At 45.2% G+C, this 17588-nt stretch overlaps 1 protein-coding gene across 2 annotated transcripts in view; it reads left to right on the top strand.

Moving 5' to 3' along the window:
* The window catches only part of LOC111158861 (RUN and FYVE domain containing 1), a 61345-nt gene that overhangs the window by 7333 nt on the left and 36424 nt on the right, over window positions 1–17588 (top strand). For both annotated transcript variants that reach the window (XM_022521161.1, XM_022521160.1), the window contains exons 2-5: window positions 1701–1874; window positions 3687–3804; window positions 8757–8858; window positions 10943–11066. In XM_022521161.1, coding sequence (XP_022376869.1) covers window positions 1701–1874; window positions 3687–3804; window positions 8757–8858; window positions 10943–11066 — 518 coding nt within the window. The remainder of the gene's footprint in view (window positions 1–1700; window positions 1875–3686; window positions 3805–8756; window positions 8859–10942; window positions 11067–17588) is intronic.

Here is a 17588-nt window from a genome sequence, read left to right on the forward strand (position 1 = left end):
TGGCCCGCAGACTCTTGCGGAGACATAAGAGATAAGCTGGAAGGAACTTTAGAAAGTACAGAAAGAGGTGAAAATAGAGTTGGTTGAAACCTGTTTCAGAGCGTGAAACCTCGGGGGCTGGAAACGCATCTCCCGCAAACATTTGGGCTTGCGGGGCGCTGCGCAATCCTGGCTTCGCATAATCCTGGCTCTGCATTCCGAGGAGCAGAGCGGTGGTTTGCAGACCTGGGCGTGGTCGCTTCTTGAGCAGTCAATCTTTGCAAATTGCATCTGTCTTTATTGGTCCGCTTAGGGTTTCTCCCTCTCGTGATAAGGCTTTTACAATTTTTCTTTTCTTTGCCAATCCTCCCGCTCATTAATGCTTTCAAATTTATACATTTAATATATAGGATTCTCTCTAAATTTAAAAATAATTATACCGCCCCCACCCCTTTAATCAACCCATTTTCCTCTGATGAAATGTTCCCACCGACTTTTCTTTCCCAGTAGCTGTCTTTGTGGGTGTCTGAGACTTTTTAGAATTTTTAGTCCCAGGCTGTCTCAGGTCTCAGTAATGTTTACTTAATAACTTTATTATCAATTCAGCCATAATACATTACTTCTCGATTCAGCTCTTCATGTGTGCCCTCTTTTAAACTATCTTTATGGTCGTATCAATGAATGACCGTGAAATCAAACAGCTATAAGCAAAGGATTAGTATCAATATTAATTTATACGGAATATACAGATCATTGCATTCAGCAAGGATTCACAGAATCCAAGGAGACAATAAACATGAAGCCACTACGATCCCCACCCCACCCCCACCACCGTCTGGCCGGCCAATGTTTCAGACTAGATGTTGGGCGGGTGCGGAGGGTCGTGCGCGGGGTGGTTTTTTCCGCCAGGACGCGGTTAATCGCGTGGAGTATGCGTTTTTAATTTCTAGGCTGGCAGCTTTCTGGGCATGAGGGGGACACATGGCAAACATTTGTCATGGGTATCTGATACCGACGGCCCACAAACTTTTTACTCTCGAAACCGAGACAACGTTAATAGGAATTGAAATGGAAACGTAGCTGAGTTCTGATTGTAGCGGTTTCACATACCACAAAAAAGCGTCGAACTCGTATTGCCCACCCACTGTGGGCTAAAGCTAGGCAGTGAGAATCTGAGTCTGGAGCTCAGGGGCAGAGGCTTTCCCAAAGGCACTTGGGTTGACACCGTCGGACAAAGGAACAAGCTCAGAGAGCCGTCTAAGGAGGCTCAATGACAGGGCCAACCCGCGCCGAGAATGCAAAATGGCGCCCGTGAGCTTCGTGGGCGTGGCCTGTGACTGAGTCCGTCCAATCGGAGTGTCCAGGGGAGGAACGCTTGGGGGCGGGGATTCCTGGAGTATGCCCCCTTCCATTGGTCGAAAATGGAATACTGGGTGTGGAAAACGCCAATCGCGACGAGTCTTAGTAGAGCCGTCGCCCTGGCAACGCGCGGAGCCGCCTGGGAGAGGTCTCCCGAGACTGACCGGCGTAAGGCTGCACAGGTGCAACCGTGACCTCCTGGGTTCAGAGGCCGGTTGACTACGAAGTCCAGTTATCCGTCCAGCCACACGTCCGCGCTCGGAGCTGATCGCCTGGCCCCGCGCCAGGCGGATCTTCCAACCTCCTCACCCCGGACCACCCTCAGTCCACTGACGAGGCTGTCCCTGTTTGTGCCCCTACAGCTTCCAGGTGCCAGATGATGGAGGAGCGTGCCAACTTGATGCACATGATGAAACTCAGCGTCAAAGTCTTGCTGCAGTCCGCCCTGAGCCTGGGCCGCAGCCTGGATGCGGACCATGCCCCCTTGCAGCAGTTCTTCGTAGTGATGGAGCACTGCCTCAAACACGGGCTGAAAGGTGAGCTTGATGGGGCCTTCGGGGCGGGGGAGTTCGGGCCAGCTGTTTGCTCCACATGTATTCATCAGTGCTGAGCCTTGTTCTAGGTGCTGGGGTAACGGCGGGGTGCAAAACAGACGGGTTGGGGGGGGTGTCCCAGCACGCCAGACCCGACCTGGAGAGCGGCACTGGCCAGGAGAAATGCCACGCAAGGTACTTGTGCAATTTTTAGTGTTTTGTTAGCCACGTTAAAAAAAAAAAAAAAAAAAGGACGGGGCGCCTGGGTGGCTCAGTGGGTTAAGCCTCTGCCTTCTGCTCAGGTCATGATCTCGGGATCCTGGGATCGAGCCCCGCATCGGGCTCTCTGCTCAGCGGGGAGCCTGCTTCCTCCTCTCTCTCTCTGCCTGCCTCTCTGCCTACTTGTGATCTCTGTCTGTCAAATAAATAAATAAAAATCTTTGTTAAATAAAAAAAAGAAAGGAAAAAGTAAAAAGAAACAGGTGAAATTAATTTTTAGAACACATTTTGTTGACCCCAGTATATCCAAAATATTATGATTTTTGACACATAGTCAGTGATTAAAAGCCTTATTGATGAGGTATTTTACATTCTTCTTTATTCTACTAAGGCTTAAAAACCCACCAGGTGTTTTATACCACATCTCAGTTGCACTGGCTACATTTCAGGTGCTCAAGAGCACACAGTAGCCAGTGACTCTAGGGGACTGCACAGGTCTAGGGGACCAGACAGATGATGAACGCAGAAACGAAATTACAAAATGCCACAAATTCAAGGAAGCAGCAAGCATTTCAGCTAGAGTGAGAGGTGAGGTCTTACTGGGGAGGTGAACTATGAGCTGAGACCTAAAGGAGAAAGAGTTAGCTGTGCCAAGATTTGGGGCAAGAGCATTCCTTGGTGGGGGAAGAAACAGGTAGGCAGAAGCCCCAGGTGAGACGAGGCTTGGTTTGAGGAAGATGCCAGTGGGCTCAGAGTGAGAGTGGGAGGAGATGCGGTCAGGGAAATGGATTGGGGGGCAGGAGAAGGTTGGGTCATGTAGGCTTTTGCAGGTCACGTGAGGAGATGGATTGTATTGTAGGTGTATCTGGAGGATTTTAAGCAAAGGGAAAAACATGGCCTGACTTAACATTTTTAAAAGAACTTCCTTTTTTTTTAAGATTTAATTTATTTGACAGAGAACAGAATTAGGAGGAACAGCAGAGGGATAGGGAGAAACAGGCTCCCCTCTGAGCAGGGAGTCTGACACGGGGCTCGATCCCAGGATCCTGAGATCATGACCTGAGCTGAAGGCCGGCACTTAACCAACTGAGCTACCCAGGCGCCCCTTTAAAAGAATTTCCATGTGTGTGAAGAGATTGTGAGGGGGAGGAGGGTGACGACGTGTCCCTCTTAGGAGCAAGGAGACCCATTAGCAGCTTATTGGCAACAATTCAGATGAGGGATGGTGGTGATGATTTGAAATCCAGCATTGATGTTGACATCAGGTGGGAGGGAGAAAGGGGAAGGATTTCTACTGTATATATATATATCTCATGTGTGTGTGTAAACTTATTTATTTGCTTGTTTGTTTGTTTGATTTCATGGGCAATAAATACTTGGAGTAAGCATATATAGTCAGGGTATCACAGAAACCCTGTCACCAGAGGAGGGGAGAGCTCGTTTGTTACCTGGCATCTCTGAGTCCCCAGGACTAAATCAGGGTTAAGCAGTAGAGCTGTGTGCATTGTCCATTTGGCTTTTGGGAGAGAGACTGTGGGCGCCTGAGGACATTTTGCAACCCGCTCTTATGAGTAACACTTTTGTTTTCCCTTTTAGTTAAGAAGAGTTTTATTGGCCAAAATAAATCTTTCTTCGGTCCTTTGGAGCTGGTGGAGAAACTTTGCCCAGAAGCATCGGATATAGCCACTAGCGTCAGAAACCTGCCAGAATTAAAGTGAGTGAGAAGTAGCTAACACTGATTTAATGTTTATTTGGTTTTTTTTTTCTTTTTTTTTTAAAGATTTTATTTGTTATTTATTTGACAGAAACCTGCCAGAATTAAAGTGAGAAGTAGCTAACACTGATTTAATGTTTTTTTTTCTTTTTTTTTTTTTAAGATTTTATTTGTTATTTATTTGACAGACAGAGATCACAAGTAGGCAGAGAGGCAGGCAGAGAGAGAGGAAGGGAAGCAGGCTCGCTCCCAAGCAGAGAGCCTGATGCAGGGCTCGATCCTAGGATCCTGAGCCATAACCTGAGCTGAAGGCAGAGGCTTTAACCCACTGAGCCACCCAGGCACCCTGATTTAATGTTTAAAAAAAAAAAAAAAAAACCCCAACTCCCTCATATTTACCCATTTCTCAATTCCTTGCTGTTAAAACTTTTTCTAATTTCAAACAAATTGTAATATGAGCCACACTCCATTTAAACTTTAGTCTCAGCTCTGCTGCTCGTTATCCTCAAGATGCTGAGCAAGATTTATCCCTCCCTAAGCCTCAGTTTCCTTATCTTTAAGATGGGGACCGTGATTCCTTTAGGTCACACTTAGGTCATGTAGTTTGAAAAGGTGTTGTGAGGCAACTGGCTGGCTCAGTCAGGAGAACACGCGACTCTTGATCTCAGGTCATGAATTCCAGCCCCACGTTAGGCATAGAGATTACTTTAAAAGAGAGAGAGAGAGGGCGAAAAGATATTGTTACCCGAGAGCAGTTACAAAAGTAAAAGGGTCATCATCAGGCCCCTGGAATCTGAGTTTTGGATGCATCTGGGCAGTGTTCAGAATATAGTTCAGGCCAGATTTTAGCTTCTGGGCTATGGGACATTTGTGAAAAGGTGAGACAGATCATTTACCATATCTGGGTTGGCCCTTGGGATCCCCATGCATAGGCTCAAAATTAAAAAACTTGACAGAATACAAACAAGGCATCATCATGAAGTCTGCATTTAAAAGGGGACCTAGAGATCCCTAGGCCCATGCAAACGAGCACTGTGCAGTCTCCCGCAGGGGGACACCACTGTCCAGCCTCAGATGCTTCTCCTGGGGAGGCAGCCTGTTCCGTTTTCAGATGATAATAATCGCCAGCATTTACCAGGGGCCTGCCGTGTGCCAGGCATTGTGCTAAGGACATTTCAGGATCTCATTGAATTCCCCACAACAAAGCCTCCAGGAAAGCTGTTGAGCACGGTTGAGCAGCTAAGTAACCTGCCCAAGGCCCCTTGGCAAGGGAGTGGTGGAGCCAGGAAGGGAACACAGGTCTGTGAGATTCTAGAAGCCTCTAAGTCCCATTGACCTCCATTGCTGCAGAGCGCCATGCGGTCTTCTCAAGGTGAAATTGAAGCCTCGGTCCCTGTCCCTAGTTCAGCCCTTGAGCCTAGCCCACAGAAGGTGAAAGCCTTTTGCACCATGACAACTTTCAGATACTATTTGATGAGCTCTCAGGCACTTCCCACGTCTGCTTTGTTTCAGCAGTTCCTTCTGTGGTCCTGCTGCCCACCCCTTCCATTCAGCTCCCTCCCTCTGAGTGAGGCTGGGGGGATGGAGTCCCAGTGCGTTCAAATTTCGGCAGACCCAGGCTGTCCCTTCCCCCACACTCAGACCGCTGTTTCCAGTTCAGCGTGAGAGGCAGGTTTGAAGTCTTAACAAAGAGCTCACTGTCTGCCAAACCCACTACCTCTGTTCCCTTCTTAACTCTTTGGCTATAAAGAGGTGACAGGCTCAGGTACCAAAATCCTCCCCTGTCTTCCCGAGACGGAAAGACACAATAGTTCCCTTCTCTTGATGCCTGCAGAGAAGTAGCCTCACCAGGGGCCATGTTGGGAAGGACTTTTCTTTTTTCCTGTTTCATTAAATAGTTACAAAAGTTCTAAAATTTGGGGGGCGGAAGGGTAGTTTGAAACTTGGCAGGGTGCGTTTTGTATTCTGAGGAAACTCCCTCAAGTTCAGTTCCCCTAATTGAAATGAAAATATCTTACGTAGTATGACCCCGTCACCCAAGGTTTTTCACTGTTTTCAAGTCATGGATGATGTTTGTTTGTTGTTGTTTTAAGATTTTTTTTTTTTTCATTTCTTTTCAGCGTAACAGTATTCATTGTTTTTGCACCACACCCAGTGCTCCATGCATTCCATGCCCTCTAATATCCACCACCTGGTTCCCCCAACCTCCCACACCCCCACCCCTTCAAAACCCTCAGATCGGGGGCACCTGGGTGGCTCAGTGGGTTGAAGCCTCTCCCTTCGGCTCAGGTCATGATCCCAGGGTTCTGGGATCGAGCCCCACATCGGGCTCTCTGCTCAGCGGTGAGCCTGCTTTCCCCTCTCTCTCTCTGCCTGCCTCTCTGCCTACTTGTGATCTCTGTCTGTCAAATAAATAAAAATAAAATCCAAAAAAAAAAAAAAAAAACCCTCAGATTGTTTTTCAGAGTCCATAGTCTCTCATGGTTCACCTCCCCTTCCAATTTCCCTCAACTCCCTTCTCCTCTCCATCTCCCCATGTCCTCCATGCTATTTGTTATGCTCCACAAATAAGTGAAACCATATGACAATTGACTCTGCTTGACTTATTTCACTCAGCATAATCTCTTCCAGTCCCGTCCATGTTGCTACAAAAGTTGGGTATTCATCCTTTCTGATGGAGGCATAATACTCCATAGTGTATATGGACCACATCTTCCTTATCCATTCGTCCGTTCAAGGGCATCTTGGTTCTTTCCACAGTTTGGCGACCATGGCCATTGCTATAAACATTGGGGTACAGATGGCCCTTCTTTTCACTACATCTGTATCTTTGGGGTAAATACCCAGTAGTGCAATTGCAGGGTCATAGGGAAGCTCTATTTTTAATTTCTTGAGGAATCTCCACACTGTTTTCCGAAGTGGCTGCACCAACTTGCATTCCCACCAACAGTGTAAGAGGGTTCCCCTTTCTCCACATCCTCTCCAACACATGTTGTTTCCTGTCTTGCTAATTTGGGCCATTCTAACTGGTGTAAGGTGGTATCTCAATGTGGTTTTAATTTGAATCTCCCTGATGGCTAGTGATGATGAACATTTTTTTCATGTGTCTGATAGCCATTTGTATGTCTTCATGGGAGAAGTGTCTGTTCATATTTTCTGCCCATTTTTTAATATGATTATCTGTTTTGTGTGTGTTGAGTTTGAGGAGTTCTTTATAGATCCTGGATATCAACCTTTTGTCCATGCTGTCATTTGCAAATATCTTCTCCCATTCCGTGGGTTGCCTCTTTGTTTTGTTGACTGTTTCCTTTGCTGTGCAGAAGCTTTTTATCTTGATGAAGTCCCAAAAGTTCATTTTCGCTTGTTTTAAGATTTTTATTTATTTATTTGAGAGAGAGCACCAGTTGGGGAAGGTGGAGGGGGAGGCGGAGGACAAACACACCCCCTCTGAGCAGGGAGCCCAACGCGGGGCTCGATCCGAGGACCCTGGGACCATGACCCGAGCCAAAGGCAGGCGCTTAATCGACTGAGCCACCCACGCATCCCCACAACGTCATTTTTGAAATGGCCACATAGCATTCCTTTATGGAGCTCATCTTCTTAACTCCCCATTGGGCCTTGTGCTTTTCTTCAGTTTTTCATTATCTGAGGAGTGTGGCAGACTTTCTCCATACATACATTTTTATGTGCATTCTGAATTATTTTCTGAATTATTTCCTTACCACACATTATTAGATCTAGAGCTTTGATACCCTGATCAAATCACTGGCTGGAAGTGTGGTGCGGGTGTATGTGCCTGACACGCCACGCCTTCTGTGTCGACTTGCTGCATCATTGCCAACAGTCTGTATCTTTTTTTTTTTCTTTACTTCCTTTCCTTTTTACTCCGATTTAAGCTCATTTATTTGGGGGTGGGGAGGGGAGGACTTCAAAGCCTTTTGTACTGATGGAGTTGGATTAACCCTTACGGGCCTGGCTCCTGGAAGCGGCCCCCACAGCTCTCTTTGGTGCAGACACTGATTACAGGAGCGCCTCGACTACTTTCTCGGAGGTCACAGATGCTGTCACTCTGCCTGGAACAGAATCTTTCTTTCCTGAAGCTGTGTTAGGTCCACAGCTGGGAGGCTTTTGGGTTTCTTCTGATGCTTAGAGCAGGCCTTTTCCAAATTACCTCTTTGAGACTGGCTGCACAAGAGCATGAACATACTAAATGCTAGTGAAGTATACATGTAAGAAGGTGAATTTTTATGTTCTGTGTATTTTGCCACAATTAAAAATAAAGTTGCACCTTTGAGCCAATGCCTAGGGACGTGAGACTTCAACACATCAACAAACACTATGTTCCATATATTAATTTTTTTTTAAGATTTTATTTATTTATTTGACAGAGACACACAGTGAGAGAGGGAACACAAGCAGAGGGAGTGGGAGAGGGAGAAGCAGGCTTTCCAGCAGAGCAGGGAGCCCGATGTAGGGCTCGATTCCAGGACCCCGGGATCATGACCTGAGCTGAAGGTAGATGCTTAACAACCGAGCCACCCAGGTACCCCTATATATTAATCTTTTGAAGAAATGTTTATGCAGTATACTAATCAGCTATTTCCTGGCCCCATGTGAAATTTTATGAATCTATGCCAAGTTTTATCTAATTGTATTTGTTCCAGAAATCGGATTTTTTTTTGTGGCTTGAGAGTTTTTTTCTCTCCTCAAAACAAACCAAAAATACATGTCCGTGATACAAAATTCAAACTGTACCCAGAGGTTTGCAGAAAGCTATTTTCTGGGCCTTCCTAGACTTTGCTACAGCCAGGCCCCAAAGCTGCTATTCCCATGGCATTCCCTGTGTTCACATGCACGTACATGCGGGAATACGTGTCTCTCTTCAGCTAAATTGGGGGTTTGGGGGGTTTTGGTGTCATGCTTTAACAGTTTGCTGCTTCACTGAATTCCAGGACGGCTGTGGGAAGAGGCAGAGCCTGGCTGTATCTTGCGCTCATGCAGAAGAAACTGGCAGATTATCTGAAAGTGCTCATAGACAATAAACATCTCTTAAGGTATTTTACCTCCTGTCTTTGGTTGTCTTTTGCTCTGTACATACTTAGAACATCGTTCTGGAAATAGTTTGGAATTAAAACAGGAGTGTACGATGTACACAGCTTTTATTTGAGTTATTGTTCATCATAAACATCCTGTGGCTTGGTTTTGGGGTGGGTTTTTTTTTTTTAAGATTTTAATTTTAATTTTTTGATTTTTTTAAAGATTTTATTAATTTATTTGACAAGGAGAGACACAGCAAAAGAGGGAACACAAGCAGGGGGAATGGGAGAGGGAGAAGCAGGCTCCCTGCTGAGTAGGGAGCCCTGACACAGGGCTGGATCCCAGGACACTGGAAGCATGATCTGAGCTGAAGGCAGACGCTTAATGACTGAGCCACCAAGTGTCCCCTGTGGCTTAGTTTTTAAAGAGTATTTCGTTTTTCGAACTTGGGTATCTGAAAGTCATTTTGAATGAAGATTCCTACTGCTTTTCATTTTGAAAAGCCCTTTCAAAGATAATTCTTTAGAAATACCTAAGATTAAGAAGCAGACAACCCACTCTATTAAACTTCAATGATATGGTATCTATTAGATTTATTGATAATAGGGGGAAAAATGCTTTTAAAACTAGAGGCAGTGGGGGCGCCTGGGTGGCTCAGTGGGTTAAGCCGCTGCCTTCGGCTCAGGTCGTGATCTCAGGGTCCTGGGATCGAGTCCCGCGTCGGGCTCTCTGCTCAGCAGGGAGCCTGCTTCCCCCTTCCTCTCTCTCTCTGCCTGCCTCTCTGCCTGCTTGTGATCTCTCTCTGTCAAATAAATAAATAAAAATCTTAAAAAAAAAAAAAAAAAAAACTAGAGGCAGTGGACAATTTTAAAGTATAAAAACCTGCCTTTTATAAGAGAGAATACCTTTGTTACCTATTTTAAGATTCCATGTCCATCTTATAAAATTTTCTATCTCTTAGCATCAGTAACAACTAACTGGCTGTCCCCAAAGTTGATGACTGGTTCATTTTTGATACTCACATGTAAGCACAAATAATCCTCACAAAGGAATTTTTTTCTAGAACCTGGGAATTTGGAAGGGGAGACTCTCCCTAGAGTTAGCGTTTTTTGTCTGACTGAATTAAAAACATCTGTTATAGTATGGCCTGCCACTCAGAATTTTTCATTATTCGCAAGTCATGGCTTATTGCACATATCTTTACATGATAAATAGGGATTTCAAATACTTCGTGTACTTTGTGCTTTCAGTACAATCACACTGAGTAACTTTGAGGTGCAGATTTGTTCTGATGAACTAACTTTTTTTAATTGAAATAGAGTTGATACATAATATTACAGTAGTTTCAGGTATGCAACAGAGTGATTCCACAAGTCTACACTATTGTGTTGTGCTCACAAGTGCGCTACCATCTCTCGCCATACAAAGTTCTGACAGTACCATTGGCTATATTCCCCGTTCTGTACCTTTCATCCCCATGACCTCATACCCTAATTCTTAAGTCACCGAGTTCTCGTGCGCGCGTGCACACACACACACACACGCGGTGGGTAAATGAGCACATTCTTGGTGACCAGGAGCAGTAGTAGATGGGGAATGGAGTCCCCCTGCGAAGGGCGGAGGCGACTGGGAGGTAAGGAAGTAAAGCAGCCAGTGTGGCTCCGCAGGACACAGGGAAGAGGGAGGGGTTTTATTCTTGGATGTGAGGGGCTGTGGGATCCCGCTTCCTGCTGGCATAGTAGTGCACAGCAGTGTGGAAGAAGGCGCCAGTGGGGACAGGCGGGGCAGAGTGATGGTCAGGAGCACGGGAGCCAAGAGGAGATAGGGAGAATGGGGTCCGGGATCCAGACGGAGGAGTCAGCCTTGGACTGGAGGCGGGAGGGGCGCATCCTCAACCACAGGAAGAGAAGAGGGGCGAGAAAAAAAAGAGCAGCACTTGAAGCGGGGACAAGAAATGGCACCAGAGAGTTGCTGGGTACCTGGTGAAGCTGGCAGCCTGGCCCATCCACTGAGGGGTGAAAGGGGAGGGCGGGTCAGGGAGAAGGGGTGGTGAGCCTCCCTTCCTGAGGGGCCGGCCGCCTGTTGTGTCAATCTGTTGCAGTGAGTTCTATGAGCCCGAAGCATTAATGATGGAGGAAGAAGGGATGGTGATTGTCGGTCTGCTGGTGGGACTCAATGTTCTTGATGCCAATCTCTGCTTAAAAGGAGAAGACTTGGATTCTCAGGTAGGATGGGAATCTTGGCTCGAGGTGGAATTCCTTCTTTGGGCCTGGGATTTTACACAGGTCTGTGGATGCGTGGCCAACCTTCCTGGGGGCAAATGGCAGAGGGTGTTTGCCCCAGGGCTGTGCCGGGTGTTGTGCTGGGGTGGGGTCCGGGCCGGAGCACGGAGACCCACAAAGTTAGAGGCCGGCCTCAGTTTTCAGGCCATCCATACCATGCTAACGGCCATGCTTTTGTCCCTGGAGCTTTGAGAAGCCGTTAGAGGTTTTTAAGCAGTGTGCCGGCATAATCAGGCCCAGGTTTGAGAAAGAGCAATCTAGCAACAATCCAGGAGATGAGTTAGATGTGGCCAAGAGTGGAGACATCAAAAACATGGAGCAGACAAGTCCCCAAGGTTGGATGTGGACCAGGGGATAGAGTTGGGAGAGGTTGGGGAAGGGAGATGGTGCAGGGGACATGAAATGAAAGCAGGCAGCAAGGAGCAGAGCAGGACCACCCTCCTTTCTACCTGCCTGGGAGTGGGTGATCAGGGCTGAGGCCTAAACTCCTAGCGGCAGGGACAGTGAGTGAGTGGTGGGGGAGACACATGTAGCTGTGGCTGGGCCACTGCCTGGCCTGCTTCCTGCCACAAGTTCAAATTCAGATCTGCAGAATCTAAAGCTTCCCCTAATCCCTCCGTACCCAAGCCATTCCTTCCTATTTTCCTCCTAATAGTTTTGTTTTTGCATGTTGAAATGTTTCAAAAAATACAGAGAAGTATTTTAGAGGTATTTGGATCTTTCCTTCTGTCTTTCTTTCAACCAAAATATGATTATTCCAGGCACACCTGTTTTGTAATTTTGTTTTTATTTGACACTGTGTCCCACGTGGCTCTCAATGTCAGTAGAGATATGTGCCATTTAAATGGTTGCACAGTAGAAGCATACCTCAGACTGTGGCTTGGGTTCCAGACCACTGCAATTAATCAAATATCTCGGTAGAACGAGTCATGACCTTCTTTGGTTTCCCAGTGCATATAAAAGTTATGTTTACACCATACTGTAGCCTATCAAGTGTGGGATAGCACCATATCTTTAAAAAAAAAATCAATGTGTAAATAAATAATAAAAATAAATTAAGTAAACTAAACAAAAAGTCAGTGTAAAGTGTTTTTTATTTTTTTAAGCATTCTTTTTTTTTTTTTAAGATTTTTATTTATTTATTTGACAGACAGAGATCACAAGTAGGCAGAGAGGCAGGCAGAGAGAGAGAGGAGGAAGCAGGCTCCCTGTGGAGCAAAGTGCCCGATGCGGGGCTCAATCCCAAGACCCTGGGATCATGACCTGAGCCAAAGGCAGAGACTTTAACCCACTAAGCCACCCAGGTGCCCCATGTAAAGTGTTTTTTAAAGATTTTATTTATTTATTTGAGGGAGCACAAGCAGGGTAGAAGGTCAGAGGGAGAGGAAGAAGCAGAATCCCTGCAGAGCAGGGAGCCCAACGCAGGGCTCAATACCAGGACCCCGCGATCATGACCTGAGCTGAAGGCAGACACTTAACCGACTGAGCAACCCAGGTTCCCCATACCTTAATTTTAAACTACTTTCTTGCTAAAAAAATTCTAACCATCATCTGAGCTTTCAGCAAGTCGTAATGACTGATCACAGCTCATCATAACAAATGTAGTAATAGGAAAAGTTTGAAATCCATGATTACCAAAATGTGACACAGACACAGGGGGAGCAAATGCTGTTCGGAAAACGGTGCTGATAGACCTGCCCAACACATGGCTGCCATAGAGCCACCCCTTGTAAACATGCAGTGTCTGGGAAGTGCAATAGAGCAAAAGGTAATAAAACAATGTATGCCTGGATTCGTTTGATGAGCGTACCGTAGTTTATTTAACCAGGGCCTTATTAACTGAGGTTGATTCCATATTACAACAGTACTATAAACATCCTCATGCCTCTTCGCACTGTTGTCCATTGATTTCCTTAGGATAAATTATGGACTTTCTGTGTTAAAGTAAACATCCTATATCAGTGTGACGACGTCATGATGGCACCTTGATCTTTTTCAATCTCACAGACCAAAACAGCTCCTCTCAAATTTACATTTTTTTAAAGCATGTTTAGTTTTGGGGGTTTGTTTTGTTTTGTTTGAAGATTCATCTTAGAAAGAGAGAGTGTGCCCGTGCTGGAGGAGAGGGAGAGAATCTCAAGTAGACTACCCACTGAGCATGGAGCCCCAGGGGCTGGACCTCACAACCCTGAGATCGTGACTTGAGCCGAAATCAAGAGTCAGTTGAAGGTTGTCAGTTAAGCATCTGCCTTCAGTCATGATCTCAGGGTCCTGGGATCAAGCCCTGTGTTGGACTCTCCATTCAATGAGGAGTCTGCTTTTCCCCCACTCTCTCTACCCTTCCCTCTGTTCATGCGAGTGCACACATGTGTGCTCTCTCTCAAATAAAATATTTTTTTAATTTAATTTTAAAAAGTCACTTAACTAATTGAGCCACCTAGGTGACCCTGTTTATTTTTTAAAGTAGGCTTCATGCCCAACATGGGGCTTGAACTCAAGACCTTGAGATCAAGAGTCACATGCTCTACCATCTGAGCCAGCCAGGTGCCCCACCAAATTTACCTTTTTGAAAACTCCGGAGGTCAAGTATTTTTTACATGTTTTATTTGCCGTTGGTGGTTCCGTTTTTGTGACTCCCCTTCCTGTTCCTTTTGTGACTCCCTGTTCAGTTCCTCCCATTTTTCTGAGTCTTCCATTTTTTCTACTCCTTTATTATAGATTAATGATATTAACTGTCAGAATTTTGGTTATCAGTTTTTTTTCTGGTTTTCTTACAGCTATTTTCCCTGCAAGGAAAGAAAGGGGTTTTTTGCAGTCAAATTTATTTCTTTACCCCAAAGATTGTTTTTACATAATCTCTGCTCCAACCACGGGGCTCGAACCCACAGCCCTGAGATCAAGAGTTACATGCTCTACTGACTGGGCCAGCTAGGCACCCCAGCAGTCACATTTAATGGACTTTTTCTTTATCCCTTCTAAGGTACTGTGCTTAGAAAGTCCTTCCCCATCTAAAAATTAACCTACTTTTTAAAATCAACTATTTTTTACATTTATAATGCCTGTCATTTATTTTGACATAGTGTGAAATGGGAGTCTGGGTTTCATTTACAAACACTAAACCAGTTTTCTCAGTATCATGTATCAAGTACATTTTTCTACTAATCTGAAATTTCACCTTTATTATGTGTGAACTATCCCTAATCCACTGAGGTTTATTTCTGGATTCAAAGGCCTACTAGTCTCTGAATCTCTTTATCCTATGTCAGTAACAGTCTTTTTTTTTTGTTTAAGATTTTATTTATTTATTTGACAGAGGGAGTAAGCACAAGCACAGGGGGAGGGGGAGGGCAGAGGGAGAGGACACCCCACTGAGCAGGGAGCCTGACATCAAGACTTGAGCCGAAGGCGGATACTTGACTGAACCACCTACACTTCCCTGTAGTGTTATTTATTGTTAATTACCATCATTTAAGAGACAATCTGAGAGAACCTTGGAAGAGTCCTCTGAAATGACAGTTGTCAGCTGTTTCATTCATTTTTTTAGTTTAGTTTTTTTTTTAAGATTTTTTATTTATTTATTAGATCACAAGTAGGCAGAGAGCCAGGCAGAGAGAGCAGAGAGCCCGATGTGGGGCTTGATCCCAGGATCCTGGGATCATGACCTGAGCTGAAGGCAGAGGCTTAACCCACTGAGCCACCCAGGGGCCCCTCATTTTTTAGTTTTAAATACAATTTCTATATGTCGGGGCACCTGGGTGGCTCAGTGGGTTAAAGACTGTGCCTTCGGCTCAGGTCATGATCCCGGTGTCCTGGGATCGAGCCCCACATCGGGCTCTCTGCTTGGCAGGGAGCCTGCTCCCCCACCCTCTCTGCCTGCCTCTCTGCCTACTTGTGATCTCTGTCTGTGAAATAAATAAATAAAATCTTAAAAAAAAAAAATTTCTGTATGTGTGTCTGTGCTCAGGGTAGAATTTTTTTTTTTTTTTAATTCTAGTAGACATTTAGCATTATATTAGTTTCAGGTGGACAGTGTAGTGACTCGAGGCTTCTGTACATTCCCGTGCTCTGTTCTTCAGCTCAGTGCCTCTCATATGCCACCAGGAGGTGTGAAGGCTTGCTGCTGGTGTCTGAGGGGATCCTCTTAATGTTTAGAAAGTACTGCTCCAGTCTAATTTATTTCACATTTTTATTAAAAATGAGCATGCAGTGCCATCACATACCCTTTTTTGGGCGTCTTTTGAAATGTCTTTATCTTTTATCCCATAAATATAATGGAATTCATGCATAGGTTTCCTGTTGTGATATTACCTCTGCATTCCTAAAATAAACCCAAAGTGGCCATCGCGCGTTATTCTTCTAGCATACGCCTAGATTTCACAGCTCTTTGTCCCTTCGTGGTGTCAGAATTGTGTTAATCTCAGAAAATAAGGTGGATAATGTTCTTTTCTTGTTTTCTGTAACTGTTTATTAGAGCAGGAATTATTTTTTTTATTTGAAGGTTTCTTCCTGGTATGACCTCTTCAGCTTTATGCTTTTCTTTTGGTCATAGTTTTGTTGTTTTTTTTTAAAGATTTTATTTATTTATTTGACAGACGGAGATCACAAGTAGGCAGAGAAGCAGGCAGAGAGAGAGGAGGAAGCAGGCTCCCTGCTGAGCAGAGAGCCTGATGCGGGGCTCGATCCAAGGACTCCGGGATCACGACCTGAGTGGAAGGCAGAGGCTTTAACCCACTGAGCCACCCAGGCACCCTGGTCATAGTTCTTTGACCACTTTAATTTTTTACTTAGCTCTTGGTCTGTGTACTGGTTTCCTATGGCTTGGGATGATTTTTTAGTCACTTACATTTTTCCAGAAGTCATTTATTTCATTCAGATCTATTAGTTATATGAGAGTATTCCTTTATAGCATCTTAAAATCTCACTTTCTCATTTGCAGTATTGTGTACTTGCCACTAACTACCGACCATACTTGATAGAGATTTGTCAGCTGTGTTGAGTTTGAAGAATCAGCTCTTGCTTTTATTGATCAGTTTTGCTTTGGGAGAAGGGCTTTATTTGCTTCCTGATCCATTAATGTCTATTTGAGTGTTAACTCTCTCTCCTTTCCTTCTGTCCTTCTTTCTTTTTTTTTTTTTTTAAGCTTTTATTAATTTGACAGAGAGAGAGAACATGAGCAGCGGGGAGGAGCAAGGGGAGAGGGAGAAGCAGACTTCCCGCTGAGCACAGACCCTGATGCGGGACTCGATCCCAGGACCCTGGAATCATGACCTGAGCCAAAGTTAGATTTTAACCAGCTGAGCCACCCTAGCATCCCTCTCTTTCTTTCTATTGTTGGGTGTGTGTGTGTGTTTTTTTGCAGTTGAAAATGTATTTCTTTTGGGGCACCTGGGTGGCTCAGTGGGTTAAGCCACTGCCTTTGGCTCAGGTCATGATCTCGGGGTCCTGGGATCGAGCCCCGCATCAGGCTCTCTGCTCGGCGGGGAGCCTGCTTCCTCCTCTCTCTCTGCCTGCCTCTCTGCCTGCTTGTGATCTCTCTCTGTCAAATAAATAAATTTAAAAAAAAATCTTTAAAAAAAAAAAAAGAAAATGTATTTCCTTTTTATTTAATTTTATTATTTAGTTTTTTAAAGATTTTATTTTTGAGTAATCTCTACACCCAGTGTGGGGTTTGAACTCACAACCCAAGATCAAGAGTTGCTTGCTCCACCCACTGAGCCAGCTAAGCGGCCTTTATTTCTTTTTATTATTAATTTTATTGCAAAAGAAATGTGCGCTTGTTGAAAAAAGTTTATACAGAAGCATATCAGATGAAAAGTAAAATTCAAACTCCTTTCTCCCTTCCCCTGTCAATCTCACTCATCCCCACAGAGAACGGTAAAAACCGAGGGGAAAGTCTTTCTAGAACCAGTTCTCCTTTTTTCTCTGCATTTATGTTTATGTAGGCTTTGTTTCAAAGTGCATCCTTTCTTGCTCCTATTTCTGGGTAAGGAATCCCCAGCCCGGTAACCAGCAGTCATCACTGTATCTCCGGCGGGAGTTGACTGGGCTGAAAGAGGCAGGCACTTCTTGACTGAGGGCTCTATGATTGCAGTCGGGTTGCCGGCAGGGCAGCAACCACTGAGGCTTCCTGTCTTGCTTGTCTGTCTTCTGGGCTGCGAAGGGACTCAGTGAGCTGGGACTGGAACAGCCGAGACCTCTCAGGCACCTCTGTCCTCTTGTGGTCTTCTCCACTTGTTCTCCAGCATGGTAGCTCCAGAGTGGCCAGAATTCCTCCGTGGAAGCTCAGAGGTATACACCCCTATAGCGAGAGCCAGGAAGAAGCTTGTGTTGCCTTCATTAATGTGGCTGCAGAAATCATAGCCACGTGTCTGCCGCTTTTGACTGAAGACAGACACTGAGGCTGCCCAGGTTCAAGCGTCGGGAATATAGATTGGTAGGAGGTGTGACAGAGAAGTTATAGAAGCC

The sequence above is a fragment of the Enhydra lutris genome, unplaced genomic scaffold, assembly GCF_002288905.1.
Source record: "Enhydra lutris kenyoni isolate GAN:26980312 unplaced genomic scaffold, ASM228890v2 scaffoldscaffold64, whole genome shotgun sequence".
NCBI lineage: Eukaryota > Metazoa > Chordata > Mammalia > Carnivora > Mustelidae > Enhydra > Enhydra lutris.